At 50.9% G+C, this 21,989-nt stretch overlaps 1 protein-coding gene and 1 long non-coding RNA gene across 2 annotated transcripts in view; one reads left to right on the forward strand and one right to left on the reverse strand.

The window, feature by feature from the left end:
- The first annotated feature begins 2,543 nt into the window (after positions 1–2,543).
- Eif4ebp1 (eukaryotic translation initiation factor 4E binding protein 1) lies at positions 2,544–20,985 on the forward strand. The gene is made up of 3 exons (XM_005398430.2): positions 2,544–2,742; positions 15,444–15,623; positions 20,559–20,985. Exons 1-3 carry the CDS (start codon positions 2,598–2,600, stop codon positions 20,588–20,590), a joined length of 357 nt encoding a protein of 118 aa, XP_005398487.1. The 5' UTR covers positions 2,544–2,597; the 3' UTR covers positions 20,591–20,985.
- Positions 2,754–21,989, reverse strand: part of LOC106150067 — a 28,936-nt gene continuing 9,700 nt past the window's right edge. Inside the window, exon 3 of the long non-coding RNA XR_001236649.1 lies at positions 2,754–3,471. This is a non-coding gene — a long non-coding RNA (uncharacterized LOC106150067). The remainder of the gene's footprint in view (positions 3,472–21,989) is intronic.

The following is a 21,989-nucleotide window of genomic DNA, read 5'->3' on the forward strand; positions in this document are numbered from 1 at the left end:
TGCTACATGTCTCACTTCCCCATTTGATCCCGATTTAATCAATTTTACCTGAGCAATTATAATCTTATTGGTTGACCATAGTTTTGTCCCACCTTATGATTTCCCATTTTTCCCCACCTTGGATTCACCTCACCTAGCGTGAATTTGCTCTATAAAAATCCCTAGAAAAGGCAGGTTCCTAGGCAACCCACTCAGGTCCTCTTCTGTCCCTTTCCCCTAATAAATATATTCTGCTCTTAACCTCAGTTGTTCCTAAAATTCATTCTTCCATTTTAGAGAACATGAGCTCGTCCCAGATATCTTTCAGGTCGTGAGTTTCTTTCCCCTATATCACTGGCAGTACTGGAACAATCATGATAAATAAAATCAAAATAGGTTTTTAAGCCTCCTTGAGCAGGCAGGAATGATATGGGTTGCAGCTGTGGCAGCAGCACCCAAAGAATTATAGATGGACAACCTTGGACGACCTCACTAAGGTGTGGGGCCAATGAGTCAACACAAGCATCCTGCCTCCTACCAGTGAAGTGTATATCGGTCTTCGTCCTGTTTCCTGAAGGACAGCTCTTAGGCCCTTGGGTTTTTTTTCTCAGTGGTAAGTGTGCCTTTTGTGTGCTAATTAGATGGTTATCGGATTGGGGCCCAGACAGTTTTGGAAGGGGCCGGGTCACTGGAAAAACTGAGAGGAGCAGGGACAAGGTTGCCCATGCCTGTAATCCCAGCACTCAGGAGGCTGAGATAAAAGCAATGCTGAGAGTCTGAGGCCAACCTGAGTTACATAGTGAGTTTAAGACCAGCCCATTTGATTCCCAGGATCCCCTCCAAAACAAGACCAGCCCAAACTGCACAGTGAGCTAAAAAAAAAAAAAAGAAGGAGAAAAAGAAAGACCAAGACATAAGACAGTTAGGACTTCCTGCAGTTATGTCTCCTGGGCAACACTGTGACCAAATGGGCCTGCATGACACCTCCAAAAGAACCCACCCCAGCACTCTGGGGGCCTGAGGCTGAAGGGTCACAAGTTTGTGCCCCGCCTGGGCAACTCGGCAAGATCCTGTCTCCAAATAAAAAAGCCTAGAGATACGCAGCTCAGTGGCAGGGCATCCATTACCCAATACAAGGAGGAAGACAACACACACACACACACAGCAACAGAGTCATAAAAAGTTACTGCTCAGAGTCTTCAGAGGTCTTTCTTTAAATCCACCCCTTTGTCTGACAGATAATGACATTTTATGGAGACATTTCTCGGTAGCTGCAAGGCTGCAGCCCACACCCTCATCCCAGGTTAGCCCCACTGAAAGGTGTTATCCTTGGGAGGGAGCAGCTATCTTTGTGTGAGGGGCTGTCTGTCTTCTAGTGGGCTGCAAAGGGGTCCACAGTCTACTCTGCCCCAGCACTCTTTTTGTTTTGGTTTTTGTTGTTCTGAGATGGCTCCATATACAGTTCAGATTAACCTTGAAGTCACTATGGAGTCCAGGCTGGCCTCGACTGGTGATTGAACCCAGGCCCATGCTAAGCAAGCACTCTACCACTGAGCTATATTTCTAGCCCAAAATATATCTGAAATCTGGGTACTCTGGGAGGCCGAGGCAGCAGGACTGCAAGTTCCAGCTTAGCATGAGCTTCAAAATAAAAGAAGTGCCGGGCAAGTAACTCAGGGTGAAGGCCCTGGGTTCCATCCCCAGCCCCCTAACCCCTTCCCACCACCACCACCATAAAAACATTTCCAGTGGGCTAGGGACATAGCTCAGTGTGAGGCTATCTGCCTAGTATGTGCCAGGCGCTGCGTCCGCTCCCGGGCACCAAAAAGAAAAAAATTAGTCTCCTACTTTTAAAATCTTCTTTAACAATCTGACCCCAATTTCCCTTTTCATTTTTTCTCTCCTCTCCTATTGAAAGATGTGCCCACCCGGTGTAAACTTTCCTAACCCATCGGGGTCCGTCCTGTCCTCGCTGTCCCTTTCCTCCGGGGACCCGTGGAGGTCTGTCACTCACTCAGGCGCCCCTGCACGCGCGGACACAGGACCGACTCAGGGGGGCTGGGACCCGCACCGCTCAGCCTCCCCGCTCCTGTGCTCCGGTCGCCCGATAGCCGCTGGACCCCCGCGCCCCGCCTCAGAGGCCGGAACCAGCACTCCTGGGCCGTTTCTGTACCGCTGGCCACGCCGCGAAAGGGGAAGAACACGCGAGAGCGGCCGGACCTCGATGCCTCCTTCTCACGCGAGGACCCAAGACACAGAACCGGGAGCCTAGACGTCACCTCGGCTGGATGTCCTGATGTGGAAACGGGTCTTTCCGGGAAGCCGGGCCGGCTGGGATGCCTGCCAAAGGGGTTCACGTCGGCGAACCCGCAGCCCCGCCAGCGCCCCTTCGCGCGCGCGGACGCCGCTGACCTAGAGGCCGGGGCGGGGCCCACGTGCGGGGCGGTGCATTGGGGCGGAGCCCACAGGCGCCGGGCCCATGTGCGCGGGGCGGGGCCTCGGGGGACAGCCCCCTGCCGGGCGGGGCCTCGGGGGGCGGGGCCGCGCGTACGGCACGTCCCTCGCGTGGGGCGGAAGGGGCGGGGCTGGCGGGAGGCGCGGGCAGCAAGCGGCCGAACATGTCTGGGGGCAGCAGCTGCAGTCAGACCCCAAGCCGGGCCATCCCCGCTACCCGCCGGGTGGTCCTCGGTGACGGCGTGCAGCTGCCGCCCGGGGACTACAGCACTACCCCCGGCGGCACGCTCTTCAGCACCACCCCGGGAGGTAGGAGCGGGTCCGGTGCGATCGGTGTGCCGTGGCTGGGAAGAGCAACCGGGAGGCGTGCAGAGCCTGCGAGCGGCGCGGGTGTCCGCCCCGTCGCCTGCCTGCCGGGTGCGCGGTCGGGAGCCCGGGCTGCACACTGCTCGGTTAGGTACCGCGGCGTGGCCCCGCGCACACAGACCCGCGCGCCGACCTGGCCAGGGTGGTGTCCGGTGGCCCACGCGTCCGGGGAAGGCCAGGCCTGGGTTTGCCTGCCGCGGGCGGTCTCCGTGGCAGAAGGTGCCCCTTGCCAGGGTCCTTTCAGGGACTCCTGGTTTTGCGTGGGACGGAGCCTGGGGACCGAATTCCTGCTCCGGCCGCGCGCCACGGTGCGTGGGATCCCAGTGGAGGGGCTTGCGGAGGAGCTTGCGGAGAAACGCGTCCCTATGTCCGGGGCAGCGGCGCCGAATGGCCGCTCTGGCGTGGCTGAGGAAGAGGAAGCCTAGCCGGCGCGAGTTGGGGAGCGGCGCCCGTGTGCATGATGAAATCCTCGCGGCGCGCCGCCCCCTCCAGCCTTGGCCGCCCCACCCCGCGGCCCGGCCCCCTCGCAGGGGCACAGCAGATCCGAGGCGTGCGGGCTGTCCGGGAGCGCCGAGATTCTCGTCCACTAGTGCCTCGTACTCCGCAGCGCAGGGTCCTGAGGCCCCAAAGCTTGAGCACGTGGCCGTCGTACGTTGTCACTGTTTTCCCAGACTGAAAGAGAAGTACCAGCCGGGTGCTTTTATTAGATATCCCCTAAGGAAAAGTTGCCAGGGACCCGTCTTGCCACCCTTAATTCGATTTCTTTTCCTCTTGCTTGGCCTTGTGTAGCCCGTGTTGTTCCCTTTGTCTGGGTTATGGTATACTTACCGGAACGTTTTCTGACAAACCTGGCGTTTTTCAAGTGAGGCTGTGAAGCAGCTATTTAGGCTGGACAAGGAGGTAGCCCGTAAAGGCTCAGGTAGCCCCCTCCCTTTGCCCCCTTTGTGTTGGGGGCGGGGATGTGTAACATGTGTAGCCATAACCAGGCTACCTGTGTAGGCAGCTCGGGACCACTGCTCGATGTGGTCTTGGAGATGGGGAACTTGGCAGCCTACAGCAAACCTCCTTCCCTTTGAAGGTCTTTGGTGGGTAAAGGGAGATGGGGCTTCTGCACCAGAGGTAGGAGCTCAGTTCCAGCCTTTGTTGAATGTTCCTTGGGGCAAGCACAGAGCACCATCCATAGCCCGGGGCAACCCAGCTGCTGCTGCCCAAATCGGTGAGCCTGGTCCACCTCAGCTCCCCAAGGTGGGGACTCCTCCTCCAGAGCCCACTCACCTCACCTCTGCCAGGGTTGGCAGCTGACCTGACATTCTCCACACCAGTCAGTCCTGAGCCCTGTTGGTCAGTCTAGAGTTAGCATGGGAATTACCTGGGGCCCTGATTTAAAAGTAGATTAGATTTGTATTGTGTGGATCTAAGGTGCTGGGGTGTGCCCAAGATTCCAGCCTTGCTTTCTACCTTTTTTTTTTTTTTTTTTTGAGACAGGGCCTTGCTTTGTAGTTCAGGCTGGCCTTGGACTCACTATGTAGCCTAAGCTGGTTTTGAACCAAGTCCTGGGATTATAGGTGTGAGCCACCATGCCTGGCTAATTCCTGCATTTCTAACCAGCACCCACAGAACACACTCAGTAACATGAATTCATAGAGTGCTATATAACTCTCCATACCTTTCTAGATCCCTGGCAACTGGTGAAAAGTGATGATTATGCAGAGAATGGCGGTGCACACCTGTAATACCAGCACTCTGGGAGGCTGAGGCAGGAAGATAGCAATTTAGAGCCCAGCCTGGACAACTTACCGATTTAGCAAGACTCCCATCTCAGAATTAAAAAAGGGCTGAGGATGTAGCTCAGTGCAGAGGCTGATTTCAATCCCCAGCACTACCCCCCCCAAAAAAAGAAAAAAGTGATGATTGTATCTAGGTAAACTTACCCTTGAGGTTGGGTTTTTTGTCTAAGCCAGGGTCTGGAGAGCCAGGGTTTTGACAGAACAACTACCTGGCTTGCTTCCAGGAGCTGTCAGCTCCTCTGGAAGAACTTTTGGAGTAAGTCACTCCAGCTGGGAGTGTCCCAGCCTTCCCTCTTCCCTCTTCCCTCTTCCCTCTTCCCTCTGCATCCGGTTAACTCCTCGTGGTTGTTAACCCCTTGCAGGCTGAACTACTGATAAGAGAAATTTGCTGAAAGGAATGCTTTCGAGACAGGGTCTCACTATGTAGTTCAGGCTGGCCTCAAACACACAGTGATTTTCCTTTCTCAGCCTCCCAACTGTTGGAATTAAAGGTGTGCGGCACCATTCCTGGCCTGAAGGGAACGTGTGTGAATATTTGAGTCTGGAGCTAGGAGGGGTCTTGAAGGTCTCTGGCAAAACCTTTGAGTGGGTCAGCACCCTTCTTCCTCTCCCTCAGCCGGTCTGCAGGTTACCAGCTTGGAGTTGGAGGTCTGGAAGTCTGACCCTGGGCTGTTAATGGAATTACAGGGTTATCAGAAGTGAGCAGCTAGGGCTGCAGGTGTTAATGGCACGCTGTTTAGCTAGGCAAGCAGAGGTTCATGCTGGGAGCTCACCCCAGCAGCTGTCCAGTCTCCCACCGTGCAGGGCAGGGCAGGGGGAGGTATGTTGGGCCCCCAGGCCTTGGTCACATGGCAGAGAGAAGTTAGTGTTGAGGACAGACTTAAGGACAGGCTGGAGAGCTTGGAAGAGAAGGCAGTGGAAATGGAATCTTCCCTCTTCCCATTCTGACCTGATCTGCCTTTCAGTGTTTGGAGCATGTGTACTGACTGCTGTGTCCCTCATTGCAGACCTCCGAGAGGATGGGGCTGTCCCTGGAGTAGATGCCCCGAAGTCTACAGTGGTGCCAAGCCTCCTTGTTTTTGTTTTTGTATGGTGCTAAGGATCGAACCCAGGACCTTCCCACTGAACTACATCTCCAGCCTGCTTTCCTTTGTAGTTTGAGACAGGGTCTCACTAAGTCAATATGCCCAGGCTGGGCTTAAACTTGTGATCCTCTTGCCTCAGGCTCCCAGAGTTCTGGGATTACAGGCAGGCGCCCAATCTAGACTCCGAAGACAGTGCAACTCCTAGGGTTGGGGTTGCCACTTAGGAAGATGAAACTGGAGATGTAGCTCAGTGGTGGGGGGCACTCACCCTAGATGGGTTCCTTCCACAGCACCATTAGGAAAAAAACATGCAGTGCACGATGGCACATACTTCGTAGCGCCAGCATCTTTGAGGCTGAAGCAGGTATAGTCCAGGCTGGCCTGGAACTTGTTAAATTGCTTGGGCTAGTCTTAAACTAACAGTCTTACTGCCTCAGCCTCCCTAGTACCTAGATGACAGTCCTGGGCCACCACACCCAGCACTGTTTGCTATTTAAGTGAGAACTCTTCCCTGGCTGTGTGGACTCTGGGTAAGAAATTATAGTCTAGTGAAGCAAGTACATCAGGTAGATTTCAATGGCTTTTAGAGGTTTGATTGTTTTTGCTCCCTGTAGTAGCAAAAAGGTCTTTCATTACCAAATTTGGTAAAAGAAAGATGGCAGGCATTACTGTGTCCATGAACCAGGCATGGTTCATAATCCCAGCTCTTGGGAGGCCGAGGCAGGAGGATCACCAAGAGTTGAAGATCAGCCTAGCTTGAACTTACTACATAGTGAGTTCAAGGTCAGCCTGAGCTACATATCCCCACCCTGTCTCAAAAAAAAAAAAAAAAAAAAAAAGTGGAACTGTGTCCATCTATTGATAGATAGACAGTAGCGAAGCATTTTCTCCTATGGACATTTTCCTTATGTCCTAGAAAATGAGTTTAGGAAGGAGTAGCAATATTGAAGAAAGGATTGTTTCTGAAGACAAGTTCTTACAGATAAATGTTCATTTGTACATGTAAATTCTTGAGTAATCAAACAGATGAAAAATCTATTACTTCACAAAAGTTCTTACAGATAAATGTTCATTTGTACATGTGAATTCTTGTGTAATCAAACAGATGAAAAATCTGTTACTTCACAAAAGTTCTTACAGATAAATGTTCATTTGTGCATGTGAATTCTTGAGTAGTCAAACAGATGAAAAACCTGTTACTTCATGGTCTGAGCCCCAGGCTGCTGTTTCCTGCTATGATTCATAGTGTGTCACATGTGTTTGTTTACATGAAGTTCTTTCAGAGTGGTCTTACTGGTCTTGGTATCCCTTAGATTTGGCCTCAGAAGGTGAAGACTTGAGCTAGGGGTGGTGGCACAGGCCTCCAATCCCAGCACTGGGAAGCTGAGGCAGGAAGATCACAAACTAGTCCCACCTGGGCAATTTATCGAGACCCCCGTCTCAAAAAATAAAGGGATTGAGGATGTAGCTCATTAGTAGAACATCCCTGGGTTTGATTCTCAGTAGAAAGTAAAAAAAAGGAAAAGAAAAAGAAAAAAGTAGGTGGAGGGTTGAGATGTAGCTCAGTGGTGGAGCACTTGCCCACCTCAAGCAAGGTACTGGTTCTGTCCCCAGCAACATGCACGCGCACGCACGCTCACATGCACCACTAATGGAAGAGATAAAGACTTGGGAAGAATGCTGGAATGGAATGAAAGCATCCTTGTGCCCAGCAGGATAACCTCATTTCTTTTCCATCCTGCCTCCTCCCCTGGGTTTGGCTTAATGATGTTTATGTTGCTGCAGGGCATGGTGGTTTCCCTCAGCATGCTGTCAGTCCACCCTGTCTCTAACTTCCCAGTTGTTTCTGTTCTGTGAATCCCCTCCCCACACTGAGCAGGGAGCAGGATGAAACTGGGTCCGTGGCATCAGGGACCCAGTTCCTTACTTGCCTCAACAAGAGTGGGTGACCTCTGCCCCAGCACTTGCGTACTCCACAGTGGGGCAGCAGCACACTTTGTGACCATTGAGAGAGCCCAGGGTAAGGGTCTCCTGGCTGCCCCTCTTGGTGGCAGTGATTGGACCAAGTTAGCTTTTGCTATATAATAAGTCATCTCAAAACTCAGTAATTTAAACAATGATTTGTTACTTCTGTGTTGAGCTTTTTTTTTTTTTTTTTTGAGACAGGGTCTGCTCTGTAGTCCAAACTGACCTTAAACTTACAACCAATCCTCCTGCCTCAGCCTCCTGCATACTGAGATTATAAGCATGTGCCACTACACTCTGCCCTCCTTGGGCATTCTTTACTAATCTTGCTTGAGCTGACTCATGTGACCACACAGAGTCTGCAGCTGGACTGCCCTAGGCTGGAAGGTCCGGTACAGCCTTTGCCACATGCCTGGGACATTCCTCGGACAGCAGGAAGCATGGAGCTCTATCTGTTCTCTAGGCTGATGACATCTAGTTTACCTGGAGGATCCTCAAAGACAGTGTCCCAGACCACATAGGGCCTAAGCCCAGAAGTCCAGTAGCATCACAGACGAAGACTTCTCTGAGCTAAAACAAGCCTGGGGCAGCCAGATTCCTAGAGGACAAGAGGAGGAGTGACTGCCATGCAGACAGACAGGTTGGGAGAAGTTAGGGCCCAGGTCTCCAGACAGCTGTCACAGGATCACACCTCCAAGAAGGGTCCTGTGGTTGCTGCCCATCCTACTATGTGGCCAGTGGGCCAGCCAGGTACAGCAGCCAACTAGAGATCAAGCCTGTGACTGGGGACAGGTACAGCCCTCCTGAAGACCTTTCATCTCACACCCTGGTCCTCATTTGTGAGATCTGTGTCCAGTCGATGGAGCAGACCACACAGGTGGCCGCGATGTCAGGCCACAGGCCACACCATCCACTCCATGTTTTCCCTGCTGATTCCTGCTCAGTCCACCTCCCTGGCCTGTTGCCCAGGCTGTAGGACACTCCTGGGAACCCCTGCCCCCTCCCACCCCACCCCGCCACATACCAACTGGACACGGCAGGATCAGCAGTCCAGAAGCCAGCTGGTGCGAGGATCCTAGAGGCTGTGCTTAGTTCAGAGCTTGGTTTGAAAGCACACAGTGTGCAGGTAAAACACCAGGCCTCCCATGTCTGTTTTGTTTTTTTGAGACACAGTCTTACAATTCAGGCTGACCTTGAACTCACTGTGTAGCCCCTAGGCTGGCCTTCCTGAAGTTGTGATCCTCCTGCCTCAGCCTCCTGAGTGCTGGGATTAGAGGTGTATGTCACCATACCCTCTTCTTTTCTTTTTACTTTTGAGCAAGATTTTACTAGGTCACCAAGTCGCCCAGGCTGGATTTGAGCTTGCAATCCTCCTCCCTCAGCCTCCCAGAGAACTAAGATTATAGACATGCACCACCTTGCTCAACTACATATTTTGCTTTCCTCCCCTTCTGGCTGCAAGTGTGAGCTCCAAATGAGGTTGTTTTTTTTTCTGAGGCCCTTCACCTTGCAGATAGCCACCTTCTCCGTGGGTCTCTGTCCAAATCTCTACACTCTCTCTGAGGACACCAGTAAGACTGGACTAGGCTCCCCCATTGGCCTCATTTTAAACCAGTCCCCTGAAAGACCTTACCTCACTCCAAAATACTGGGCGTGCTGGAGGTAGGGTATTTCAACATGACTTTTGAGAGAGACACTTCAGCCCAAAGGAAAGCCACTCCCCTTTCCACCGCATGTGCTCTACCTGGAGCTGTGTGTGTGTGTGTGTGTGTGTGTGTGTGTGTGTGAGAGAGAGAGAGAGAGAGAGAGAGAGAGAGAGAGAGAGAGAGAGAGAGAGAGAGAGAGGAGCTCCATCCAGAGCCCTTCATTTTCAGATCACCTGGCCTGTTGTGCCGGGGAAGCCAGTCGGGGACCCTTTGTGCTGACAGTGCACCGCATTTGGTCTCAGTTATGTAAGATTCTGGCCTTCCAGAAATGCCGGGGCCGGAGTTCCTCTTTGCAAAGCTCGGACAGACAGAGGCAGGGGCACTGCCGCGTCAGAAAGCCTTGCCGACCGTCCTTCCTGCCATTCCTTCCTGCACCATTGGCTAGGGGAGGGAGAAGGAGACCCCAGAGCGCACGTGTTCGCCCGCGGCTTAGCGGAAGACCCGCTCTCCAGAGCTCAGTGGGAACACTGGGGAGGACTTAGCTCCACGCTTTCCTCCACCCCGCTGTGAAATGCTCTCTCCCCTTCGCCCTGGAATGGGAACAGCAGTTCTAGGAACGCGTCCTTGTGCTCCCGCCAAGCTTAGATCCTTGTCCAGGGGCAGAGTGCTTCAGCCGGGCGCCCAGCGAAAAGCGAGCTTGGCTCGTTCTCTGCCTGGCCAGCGCAGGCAGTGGGGAGTGCGGGTGGATGGACGGGAACTCAAGGCGGAACGGGAACGTCCTGTCCCGACATGCTGGCCCGGAACTCCAGGTGGCCAGGCACAGTGGCACATACCTATAATCACAGCTGCTCCGAAGGCCGAGGGAGGCCGCCAGTGCAAGCCCAATCTGGGCAGTTTTTTGTTTTCCTCTGTAGTACTGGAGATTGAATTCAGGGCCTTTGCACTGAGCTACATGCCCAGCCCTTTTTTTAAATTTTATACAAGATCTCGTTAAGTCACTAAGCTGCACAGTCGCTAAACTTGTTATCTGCCAGCCTTAACCTCCCAAGTACTAGGATTACAAGTGTGCATCGCCACACCCAGCTCACACTTTATTCAAAGTACAAAGAATCTGTATTGTGTGTGTGTGGTGCTGGGGATCAAACCCAGGGCCTTGTGCATGCTAGTAAGTACCCTAGTAGTGAGCTATAGTTCTAGCCCTCAAAAGAATCTTGACATTTGTAATTTACTCTTCATAATATTCCCTGGAGATATGCATCCTTCCTCTCCGACACCTTCCCTCCCCTCTCCTCTCCTCCTTCAGTACTTTCCAGGGCTTTCACACTGAGCTATGGTACATCCCTAGCCCTTTTTAAGAAAGAGTTTTTTTGTTTGTTTGAGACAGGGTCTCTCTGTAGTTTGGGGTGGGCTTGAACTCACTGTGTAGCCAAGGCTGGCCTTGAACTTGCAGGTCCTCCTGCCTTAGCCTCTCAAGTACTAGGATTACGGGTGTGTGCCACCATACTCAGCATATATGTCATTCTTCCTCTTGTAGTGGAGGATGAAGCTGTGACTTGGAGTTGAGGAACTGGTGTGTAGTGACCCTCGGTTGAGCCCAGAATTTCTGCCTCAAGTCTCATGTTATATTTACATTAAGCACCTGCCAACTGATCCTAAAAATAGAAGGGGCATGGCTGGTGCTTTAAAAATAGCAGGGAGGATTCTAGTATGAGACTTGTTTCATCAGTGAGAAAATCAGACCTTCAGGCAGCAATGGCAAACCTTTCAGAACTTTCAGGGTTACAAGCAGCCCACTGCTACTGCACGTAGGTTGGCTACCACTACCCTAAGGAATGTATGTATTGTTTTAGGCAAACTGCCATCGGCACAGAGAGCGCCTCGAGAAAAAATACTCTCCTATATTTGATGTACATCTGAGTTTGAAGTCCCGAAGGACTCTGGGAGTACAATGTGCCCAGATTCAAGTTCATGGTGGTGGTTCTTGGATTTTTCAAGCCTAGAAAGGATAGAGGCAGGCTCAGCATCCCTCCCCTGAATCTGTTGCCAGGGATTTTTTGTAGGGAGTCATTGGACTCTTAATGTACCCTGGGGAGGAACAGCCGTGGCAGGGAATGAGAAAAAGACAAGAGACAATAGCTGGGTCAGGTGGAAGCCTCTGTCTCCTAAGTCGAGGAGAAGAACTGCCCAAGAACGTAGTGTTTATTTATACCCTGGAGTGGTTGATATTAATTTCAGCCTGTCTACCTAGCAATCAGTTAACAAGCTGCAACAGCTTGTTTACATGCTTCGAGGAGCTCCCATGTTCTCAGGCTGGCTTCGTCCTGCATGCGTAATTACTCTCCAGCTTTAACCACTCCCAACAGTTTTTGTTTTGGATTTTGGTTTGGGTTTTGGGTTCTGGAGTTTGTGGGTTTTGGTGGTTTTTCTGCTTTGTTTTGTTTTTGGTACCAGGACTTGAACTCAGGACCTTGTACTTGCTAGGCAGGTGCTGTGCCGCTGAGCCATCTTCCCAGCCCTGGGTTCTGGGTTTTTGAGACAGAGTCTCACTATATAGCCCAGGCTAGCCTCATACTTGTGGCAGTCCTCCTGCCTCAGACTCCCAAGTGCTGGGATTAGGGCTGTGTGCCACCTCATTTGGCTTTTTTCTCTTTTTTCTTTTTCTGATACTGACCATTGAGCCTAGGGCCTTTTGCACTGAGCTACATCCCCAGCCGTTTTTTTAAATTTTGAGGCAGAGTCTTGCTAAGTTGCCCGGTCTGGGCTTGAATTTGTGATTCTCCTGCATCTCCAGAGTTTTATCTCCTGTCTCCATTGCCACAGCCCTGTGATTGGTTCTTGGTGTGAGTGGGGCCCGAATACATGTGTGATGTGTGTCGTCCTCCCCACAAGGGGTGTGGGTGGCTGGCTTGCATCGGCTGCTGTCCTGATCCGCCCCCCAACCCAATGGGTGGGCACATCCTGCCTTCACAGCCTTCTGCTCCTGCAGCACAGCAAGCAGAAGTGCTGGCTTCCCTGCAGCTCAGTGCTAACAGATGGGAAGTTGGTTTCTGAAGACTCCTTTAGAAGTACTATAGCAGGATAGATCTGGGCGTGGTGGCTCATGCCTGTAATCCCAGTACCCGTGGCTGAGGCAGCCCGGGAATTTGAAGTCAGCCTGGACTACATAGTAAGACCTTACCTCTAAACAAACAAACACAAATAAAAAAAATGGTAGCCTCAGCTGTTCTGGGTAGTTCAAGACTGAAGCCCAGATCCAAAAATGACTGGAGCCCAGTGACACAGAGGGTCTGAGGCTTAGGGTGGAACATCACAGTCCCTGTCTGCATGATCTCTGGGTCCCCTCCAGTATCAGGGGTCCTCAACACACCCTTCCACTGATCCCCACCCATTGGGCCATGCAGGATTGGGGTGAGTAGCTGTTTCTCTGGGTCAGGGATGCTATAAGCAGACAATGGAGTCTAGAATCTCAGTCCCACACCTACAGATAGGTAAGTGCCTTCTGACTTTTTATTTTGGAGAGAAAGGTTTTACTTTATAGTTTTGGCCAGCTTTAAACTGGCTCTGTAGCCCAGGCTGGCCTCAAACTCACAGTGATCCTCCTGTCTCAGCCTCCCAATCCCATGCTGGGATTACCTGCATGCACCACCACACTCAGCTCATCTGCACAATATTAATGATTTTTTTCTTTTCAATTTGCTGAAAGAGGGTCTTGTTTTATAGTTCAGGGTGGTTTTAAACTCACTCTATAGCCCCTTAGTCTTGTGGCAGACCTCTTCCTTCAGCCTCCTAAATGCTGGGATTACAGGTATATGCCACTATGTCCGGCTGATATTTCAGTTTTTATTTTGTAGTGCCGAAGATCAAAACCAGGATCTCATACCTACCAGGAAGTGCTCTATGACTGAGCTACACCTCCAGCCCTTATCATAGTACTTTGAATTCTACTTACACTCAGCTTTAATACCCCATCCCACCCTCTCCCCGCACTACTGGGAATTGACCTAGTCACTTCTTCCTGAACTACTATCCCAGCCCTTTTATTTTTCTTATTTTAAGATAGGTTAAGTTGCCTGGGTTGGGCCTGGACCCTCCTGCCTCAGCCTCCTGAGTAGCTGAGATTACAGACATGCACCACTGTGCCTAGCTTAATATTTCTCTTTATATCATCTTTACTTTTGAATTTTATCATATTTTATTATATATTATATAGCACAACTTACATAAATAGTACAATATTAAATATTATTTTGCAGTTTTTGTCCCCACCCCATACTCAAAGTGAGCCCAGGACCTTGCAGTGATCTATACCTGCACCCCTTTTTTTTTCCTCTCCCTCCAGACAAGGTCTCATTAAGTCACTAAATTGCCAGGGCAGGCTCAAACTTGGAGTCCTCCTGCTGTGGGTTCCCACAGTGTTGGGATTACAGGTGTGCACCACCACACCTGTTGTATATTGAGAATTACTATAAATTCAAAGGAAACTTGAAAACCAAACTCACTGGCTTGAATAGCAGGCAGTTACAAAAGGAAGTGTGATGACATCTTTACTTGGAGCAGGATGTGTTGCCGGCCACAGGCTCTGTACTCCAGGCCCAATGTCCACTGTGCAGGGCCATGCGGTCCACACTGCTGCTGCCCAGGCAATACCAGCACAAGCAGCCCTCTCTGCCTTGCAGGCAGCTGCTTCCTTGGACCCTGGCCTGGGGACCCCTCCAGTGCTCCTCCTGCAGCAGCAGGGAGAAGGCCGGGTACGGTCAAGGCAGTGAGTAGTTCTGAAGCAGTGCTCACTCTGGAGTCCCTCACTCTGGAGTCTGGCTGCATGTGGGAGAAGAGGTCAGGATGAAAGCATAGGCTGCAGCCTCTCTGAAGTGCTGGGACGCGGCAGGGACATGCGGTCTCCATGGAGCATGGCTGTGTGTGAGGGCTGTTGCTTTTCTGTCCTGGAGACTAAACTCAGGGCCTTTGCACTGAGCTACCACTCTCAACTAAGGGTTTTGTTCTTACTAGTTTGAATGAGTCACTTGATTTTCCTGTCCACTCTTTTTGCTACTGTTTTTCCGAGACAAGGTCTCACTATGTTGTCCAAGCTAGGCCTGAACTCACTGTGTAGCCTGGGCTGGTCTTGAACTTATGGCAGTCCTCCTGCTTCAGCCTCCCAAGTGCTGGCTACCATGCCTGCCTGTTCACTAATTTGTAAAATGGGGTTAAAGATGCCTGTTCTGGACAAGCTTGGTGGCACATGTGTAATCCAGCCACTCTAGAGGCTGACAAAGGGATATAAAAAGTTTTTTGGGTTTGTTTTTGGTCTTTCTGAGACAGGATCTCACTATGCAATTCAGATTGGTCTTGAACTCATTTTGTAGCCTCGAACTCGTAACGATCCTCCTGCCTCAGCCTCCCAAGTGCTGGGATTACAGGTGTTCACCACCACACAGGAAGATCAAAAGTTTTAACCCAGCTCTGGCAACTCAGCAACTTGGTAAGGCCCTGCCTCAAAATAAAAAAATAAAAGGCCAGGGATCTGGGAATGCATCTCAGTGCAAAGGCTCTGGGTTCAATCCCCAGTACCCTCCCCACGCACACACCCCTAAAAAGAATACCTATTGTGGACAGGTGTGGTAGTACATATCTGTAATCCCAGCTACTCAGAAGGCTGGAGCAGGAAGATTGCAAGTTTGAGACTAGTCTGGGCAATTTAGCAAGATCTTGTCTCAAAGAATAAAAAAGGTCAGGGATGTAATTCAGTGCCTCCTGGGTTCGATCCTCTGTGTTGACAAAAAGATGTTCTGGTGTCCCCTGAAGCACTGTTAGAACAGTGTCGAATGCCAAAGGGGAGTCACTTTCTCCTGTCGGGTATAGTTGTCCTGGGTCCTGACACTGAGCTGTCGCAGGTAAGGTGATGAGGGACTGTAGGGACACAGCTCTTTGGGTGTGCAGAGCTCCGAGCACTCGCCGGCTTGGCCAGCACTGGCGAGGCCCTTCCCCCAGGCACCCCGAGGGCTGAGGGTCAGCAGGGCCCTGCACTGCCACAATTCCCTGGATGAATCTCGGTGGGATTTTATAAAAGAACCATGACCTTCTGGAGCCACTCCTCTAAAGGCAGGGATCCCTGCCAGCAGCGACTTCACAGTAGCTTCACCAACTTCCCTGTGCCCTTCCAGGGACCAGGATCATCTATGACCGGAAATTCCTGATGGAGTGCCGAAACTCCCCTGTGGCCAAAACACCCCCGAGGGACCTGCCTACCATCCCTGGGGTCACCAGCCCTACCAGTGACGAGTCCTCCATGGATGCCAGCCACAGCCACCTGCGCAGCAGTCCAGAAGACAAGCCAGCAGGTGGTGAGTAGTGCAAAGGAGCCCTGTGCCCAGGGAATTCTGGGGAGGGGGACACCAGTGACTTTCATACCCTCAGAATCCAGAGGGTAGAAGTAGGGCAGGGAGGTGGAACCCTAAGTAGTATTAGCTTTCCTTCCTTGAGGGGCCCAAGAACCACAGGGATGGTAATTTTGTGCTATGAGGTAACTTAAGTTAATGGAGAGCTGATCTAAAATGGCAAACTGGGTATAATCCCAGCATTCAGGAGGCTGAGGCAGGAGGATGGACAGTTTGAGGCCCAGGCTGAGCTACATAGGAAATTCAAGGTTCTTTCATTAATATTATCCCCTAGTTATTACAGACTGATCAGGACCACAATCTCCCAAATGAGTAGACAACAAAGGCTGAAATAAATGAGATGAATGAAATGATTTCAGGGCTCTGAGAGGATCCTAACCTGCTCACAGAATTGGTGATTTTGGGGTTTTAGACAAAGAACTTCTCTAGGCAGCCCCTATTTATTAGGTTTTCAAACAAAGGAGGAGAATACTAAAGAAAATGCAGGAATCTGGGCAGGATTTGGGAATCCTGTGAAGGACTTCTCCATGTGTTAATTTAGGAGAACTATGTTATCTCCAGGAAGACCTTTACCGCAGGAGTGAGATGTCTGCAGCTATAATCTCCTTTTAGTTAATTAGGGTTGGAGCCAAACGTCCCCAGCTGTGACATTATCTTGTCCTTTGAGGTATCTCATTGACTTCACAGATCAATGTAGGCCTCAGCGGGGACCAGGGACTCATAGAGGTTCACTTACTGTGAGTCCACTGCCCATTTCCAGACAAGAGCGTAGGCCTCGGGCAACCTCACATGTAATATGAAAAGCCAGTTGGTTAATATTAAATCCTGCTCAGAGCCATTTCATAGTGGTCTCCAACACCAGGTCAGCCTGTGCTACATAGTAAGATCAGATAGATAGATTGGTAGATAAAGGCAGATAGACAGAGAGAGAGATAAAGTGCCAGTAGCTCTGCCTAATTGCCCCTAAATTGTTACCGCACATGCACAGTGCTTGGAATGCACCCATAATGTTTGTGGTGCCAGAGACAATTATAAAGACATGGTATACCTGCCCTCTAGGGAGTTACACGTCTACCAGACAGGCAGTGCATCCAGAATACCCTGCAGGGTGTGTTGGCTCCTTGCTGGGCCCTGTATGAAGCTGGCAGAAACGGTGTGGCCTGTTGTCTCTCAGCTTTTTTTTCTTTTTGTTTTTTAATCTTAAAGAGTAAAAGAAGGATAACATAGTAATAGGGGGGCTTACCAAATTACAGACAAAGTGATAGGAAATTATCAATGGTTGTTTTACATACTGCATAGTTTCTCAGGAAAACAAATAGACAAATAATAGTAAGTTACAGACAAAAGTGGTAGGAGATTATCAATAGTTGTTATACTATACTTTGGTTTCTTCAAAGTGGTTTCTAAAGAAAATAAATAGATACATGAGTGACTAATTGAATAATCATTGACTATTCTCAATGGTTGTTGTAGGAAACACATAGTAATAAACACACATCCAGTTACAAAATAGCATAGGAACAATACAAACATTATAGAGTTATGGACAGATTAGTAGGAAAATATCAATGGCTGCTGTAATACATGGTGGTATCTTCAAAGTGGTTTCTCAGGAAGACAGAGATATGTAAGAAAGATCTGACAAGTAGTTACAGCCTAAAGGTTGTCAAAAATAGTGTATTACCTCCTCACCAGTGACTCCTTTCACTGAGGTGTGATGGCTGGAAGGCCAGGATTGAAAAGAAGGACCGAGGGGCTGGGGATTTAGCTCAGCGGCAAAAGCGCCTGCCTGGCAAGCGCAAGGTCGTGAGTTCAGTTCCCGGTACCGGAGAAAAACCAAAAAAGAAAAGAAGGACTGAGAGACTTGCACCTGTGTCTAGCAACAGGCTGTTTTCTTTTTCCTCTATAGTCCGATTACCCAGGGCTCCTCCATGGAGATGACAGTCTCGCCAGAGGGAGAAGGCAGAGTATGCCCTGGGCCCCTCATTCCTGTTAGACTAACTGGTAGGATGGGTCTGAGCTCTGGGGCCTCCACTTCAGAGCGCAGATCAATCTCCAGTGGTCTCCTTTGCATTCAGGGCATGGCCCAGGAGGCTTCTTAGGGCAGTTCCTCTTGAGGTGGCCTGGCTTTTAACAGTGGTAGATGAATGTAGTCGTCGAGTTCTTCTTGGGGCCCTGAGAGTCAGACTTAGGGTCTGTTTCTCTTAGTGCTGCAACACAAGCAGCTGCTTTTTCTCGATCTCTTTGTTTTCTCTCCTTAGCCCCCTCCTTGTCATGGCTATAGAATACTGAGGAGGCAATTCTTACTAACATCTCAAGTGAGCCATCTGGGGCAAAAGCCATTTTTTGTAGCTTTTTCTCTCCAGCCTCCCATTGCATTGGGACCCCACAACCTCTTAGTGTTCTCCCCTCAACTGTCAGCACAGGCAGCAGAAATCTCAGTGCAGACCTCTCCGGAGCTCCACGTGCTCCTCCATCACAGCCTGTACTGTCAGGGGAAGAATGGCTTCCAGGGGGGCGGTCTCCCCAGGTATTGCGCAAGGTCCTCCTGGTTTCCAGCTTCTGAACAGCTCTCCTGACCCCTGACTAGACCTCTGAGTCTTCGGGCATAGTCTGTATTCTCATGTTCTCCGAGTCCTTGTTCAGCAGCTGCTCCTCCGCTGACTCGACCTTTTTGGTTCTCAATGGCAGGGGCAACAGCGACTCGTTGTGTGGCACGTATTCCCAGGGGTTTCTCCATGTCAGAATGATTCATGCACGTCTGCTGGCGGGCCTCCGCATCCAGCGCATGACAGGCCACTTGTGTCATTGCTTCTCTGTGCCATGATAGTTCTCAACCATGCAGCTTCTCGTGTGCCTGGGGCCCGCCTCCCAGGCCTGCATGGCTAGGGGCCGGCCCAAAGGCCAGTGCACCTCACCACAGGTGTCTGCAGCTTTGACATTTGGTAGCAAGGCCCTTCCTGGTGTCCCCACCTCCTGGTCACCAGCTGCCATCCTAGCCACGATGTGTGGGAATGTGCTCTTTGTGTGTCAAGCCTGGCTGGCCAGAGCCCTGAACTCCCCGCTGCAGGGACAAGGCACAAGAGCTTCCTGAGAGCAAAGCTCTGATGCCATGCCCAGACCCAGGCAGTGCCCAGGAAGCAGCAGGAGCCACCTCCCCAGACCTGCAGGACAGGACCCCAGCACCCAAGAGGGGCAGTGGTGGGCTTGTGTCAGTCTAGAGGGAGAGGCAGGGGAGGAGATGAATGTGGAGAGCAGGGTGACAGGCACTGTAAGGCCATGTGGTCTCAGCCAACGGTCTGAGAATGGAGACCTGTCAGGTAGCACAACAGTGCTCCCATCTCCACTTTGCTTTTCTTTTTTGCACTATTGGAGGTGGAACCCAGAACCTTCACACCCCAGCCCTCTTTATTTTTTGAGACACCGTCTTAAGTCAATAAAATGCCTAGGCTGGGCTAGAGTTTGACAGTCCTCCTACCCCAGCCTTCCAGATTACAGGGATCACAGGTTGTACCACCATGCTCAGCTCCCTCCTCCACTTTCTGTCTCAAATCAAAGCAGGATGACATTGAGGATGGACCTGGGCAAGCCTGCAGCTGTTGAGCCACCAGCCCCAAAGGCTGTCGCCCACTCCTGCTTTTGTGCAGTGTACAGAGCTGCTCTGGCCCATAGCAAGAGCAGGCTCAGCCTGGTGGTACCTGACGTGCACAGCAGTGGACCCAGAATCATGGTTGTTAGGCTAGGATAGGGCAGGGCCAAGACATTTTCATTTTGTTGAACTGGATACAAGAAGATAAGTGCCCTTGGAGTCACATATTTCTGTAAATATAACCATTGTTGCTGGGCATACTTTCCATCTGGAGGCCATGTAGAATCTTGGGGCCGTTCTGCTCAGAAGACCATGAATGAGGCAGTTTGATGTAAAATTTCTTTATGTTTTGTTTTGTTTTTTGGACCAGAAATCAAACTCAGGACCTTGCGCTTGCCAGGCAGATGCTTGTGCCACTGAGCTATATCCCTGGCCCATGTAAAATTTCTTTAAAACCTGCTGCAGCATGAATGACATGGAAATGTTAGGGGAATAAGGGTAGGGAGTGGCTGCATTATCTAGATAACTGCTTTTCTTTACAGCAGGGTCAAGCTATTCCATCAATTGGACATATGCCCAGTATGTTACTGTTTTCCAAACCAAACACTAGGACAGATGCTGAGCGGTTTTATTTATTACAGTGCTGGGGATTGAGCCCAGGATCTTCAAGCTGGTTACATCCCCAGGCTTCCTCCCCCCCTTTTTTTTTTGAGATAAAAGTTGCCCAGGTTGGGCTTGAACTTGGTGATCTCCTGCCTCAGCCTCCCAGAGTGCTGGGATTACAGATGTATACCACCATGCCCAACTAGAAGTTTTATGTTGAACGGATAATTTTTGACGCAGTCGCTTTTATATAAGGCCACAAGTAGCTGTTCATCCATTTCAGTTTAGTTCAGTTCCATTTGGTTTGGTTCTGAGACAAGATCTTGCTGTGTATATAATTCAGGCTGGCACAGTGATCCTCCTCAGCCTCTTGAGTACTGGGACTATAGGAAAGCACTGCCACACCCAGCTATCACCCTTATGAAAAATAAAAATTATAGAAAACTCAGGACTGTTGTCCTCACCTAGGAGGAAAACTGATCTCTGCTGTTTGGCTTGAGATTGAAAAGGAATACAGCTAGACATGGAAGGTTCAGCCTGTGGCATCTGGGAATTCCTAGCCTCTCTTGCCTTTCCTCTCCTCCCCCTGGCACATAAGCCCAGCCTGCTCTTGGAGGAACTAGGGAATGAAAGCGCAGGGCCCCAGCACTCTCATCTGACGTTGCTTAGTCTGTCTCTCCTCTCCCTAGGTGAAGAGTCACAGTTTGAGATGGACATTTAAGGGACCAGACATCAGACGGAGTGGTGCTTCTGGGCTCCTGGGCCCTTCTTGGGAGGACCATACCAGCCAGCCTTCGGAGTGCTAGCCTCCTGGGCAGGTGTCGGGTGTGGGGTTGGCCACCCCGCCCCGCCCAGCCCTTCACTCAGGGTACCTGCTCGCTCCTGTGAACACCAGCACAGACCTCCTTGTGCCTCTTTAATGCAGAGCTGCTACCCCAAGGGCGCTCTCTTGGCCATACCCTGCAACCAAGTGCCAGCAAGCAGACACGGACACCCTTCTGAACAATCGTCTCTGGGGTCACTCACCCCTTCCTTAGGTTGGGGAGCCTGGGAAAGCACCCCTCTTCCTTCCCCAAAAGAGGAAATAAAAGCCACCCTCACTCTAGGGCCAAGCCATGGGCCCCGTCTGAGCTCTTTTTAACTCCAGGTGATAACTGACACCAGCTTCTGTCTGTTCCTTCAGGGGCTGTGCTGTTTCCTTTCTCATTCTCATGCAGGCTCACACTGATGCTATAGGGAGGGAGAGCTGTGCACAGCCTGCGTTTCCAGCCAAGAGACCAAGGGCCCCACAGGACTGGGTTTCAGCCCCACATCCCTTGTTCACCGACCCGTCGGGTGATCATTCCCCTTCCCCTTAGCCCTATTCCTGCATTCGAGAGGGAGGGGCTGCACCTTGGCCGGTGTAGTCTCATCCACATGCGCCTGATCATAGTTGAGGGATCCCTTCACATGAGTTCCCAAAGACGGGAGCCCTCTGCCCTAAGTGTTTTATTGAAATTTAGGAATGTCCCATAAGAAAAGGTAACATAAGCCTGGCATGGCAACACAAGCCTGTAATCCCAGCACTCTGGGAGGCTGAGACAGGATAAGTTAAAGCCCAGCCTGGGCAACTTAACTTACTGAGAGTCTGTTACAAAAATTATAAAAAGATCTGGAGAGACAGCCCAGATAAGGCCCTGGGTTCAGTCCCCCATACTCCCAAAAATAGCACAGCAGGTTGTATGGGGCTTGAGATGTGGGGATATAGCTCAGTGGCACAGCATGTGGCTAGCAATGCACAAGACCCTCAGTTTGATCCCCAACAAAAACAACCATGTAGGACCAGCCAGCAGTGAGTGGTCTGGGTAAGTGGTGTCAAGCCCATGCAGGGAGCCTTCGGGGGATGCTGAGAAGGAGTAGGAGGAGGTAGTGCCCAGTGTTCGCTTTCAGGTGGTCTCAGGGAACCCAGCTGTGTAAGGGAGGTGTGTCAACGAACGCACTTTAAGTTGGGTATGGCAGTGTATTCCCAATCCAGCCCGCAGGAGGCTGAGGCAAAGGACTGAGTTTGGGGCCAGCGTGGACTGCATAGTGAGATACTGACTCAAAAAAAAAGCTTCGGGTAGAGCAGGCAGTTTTGTGAG

Source organism: Chinchilla lanigera, unplaced genomic scaffold (assembly GCF_000276665.1).
Source record: "Chinchilla lanigera isolate Chin_1 unplaced genomic scaffold, ChiLan1.0 scaffold00062, whole genome shotgun sequence".
NCBI classification, from domain to species: Eukaryota; Metazoa; Chordata; class Mammalia; order Rodentia; family Chinchillidae; genus Chinchilla; species Chinchilla lanigera.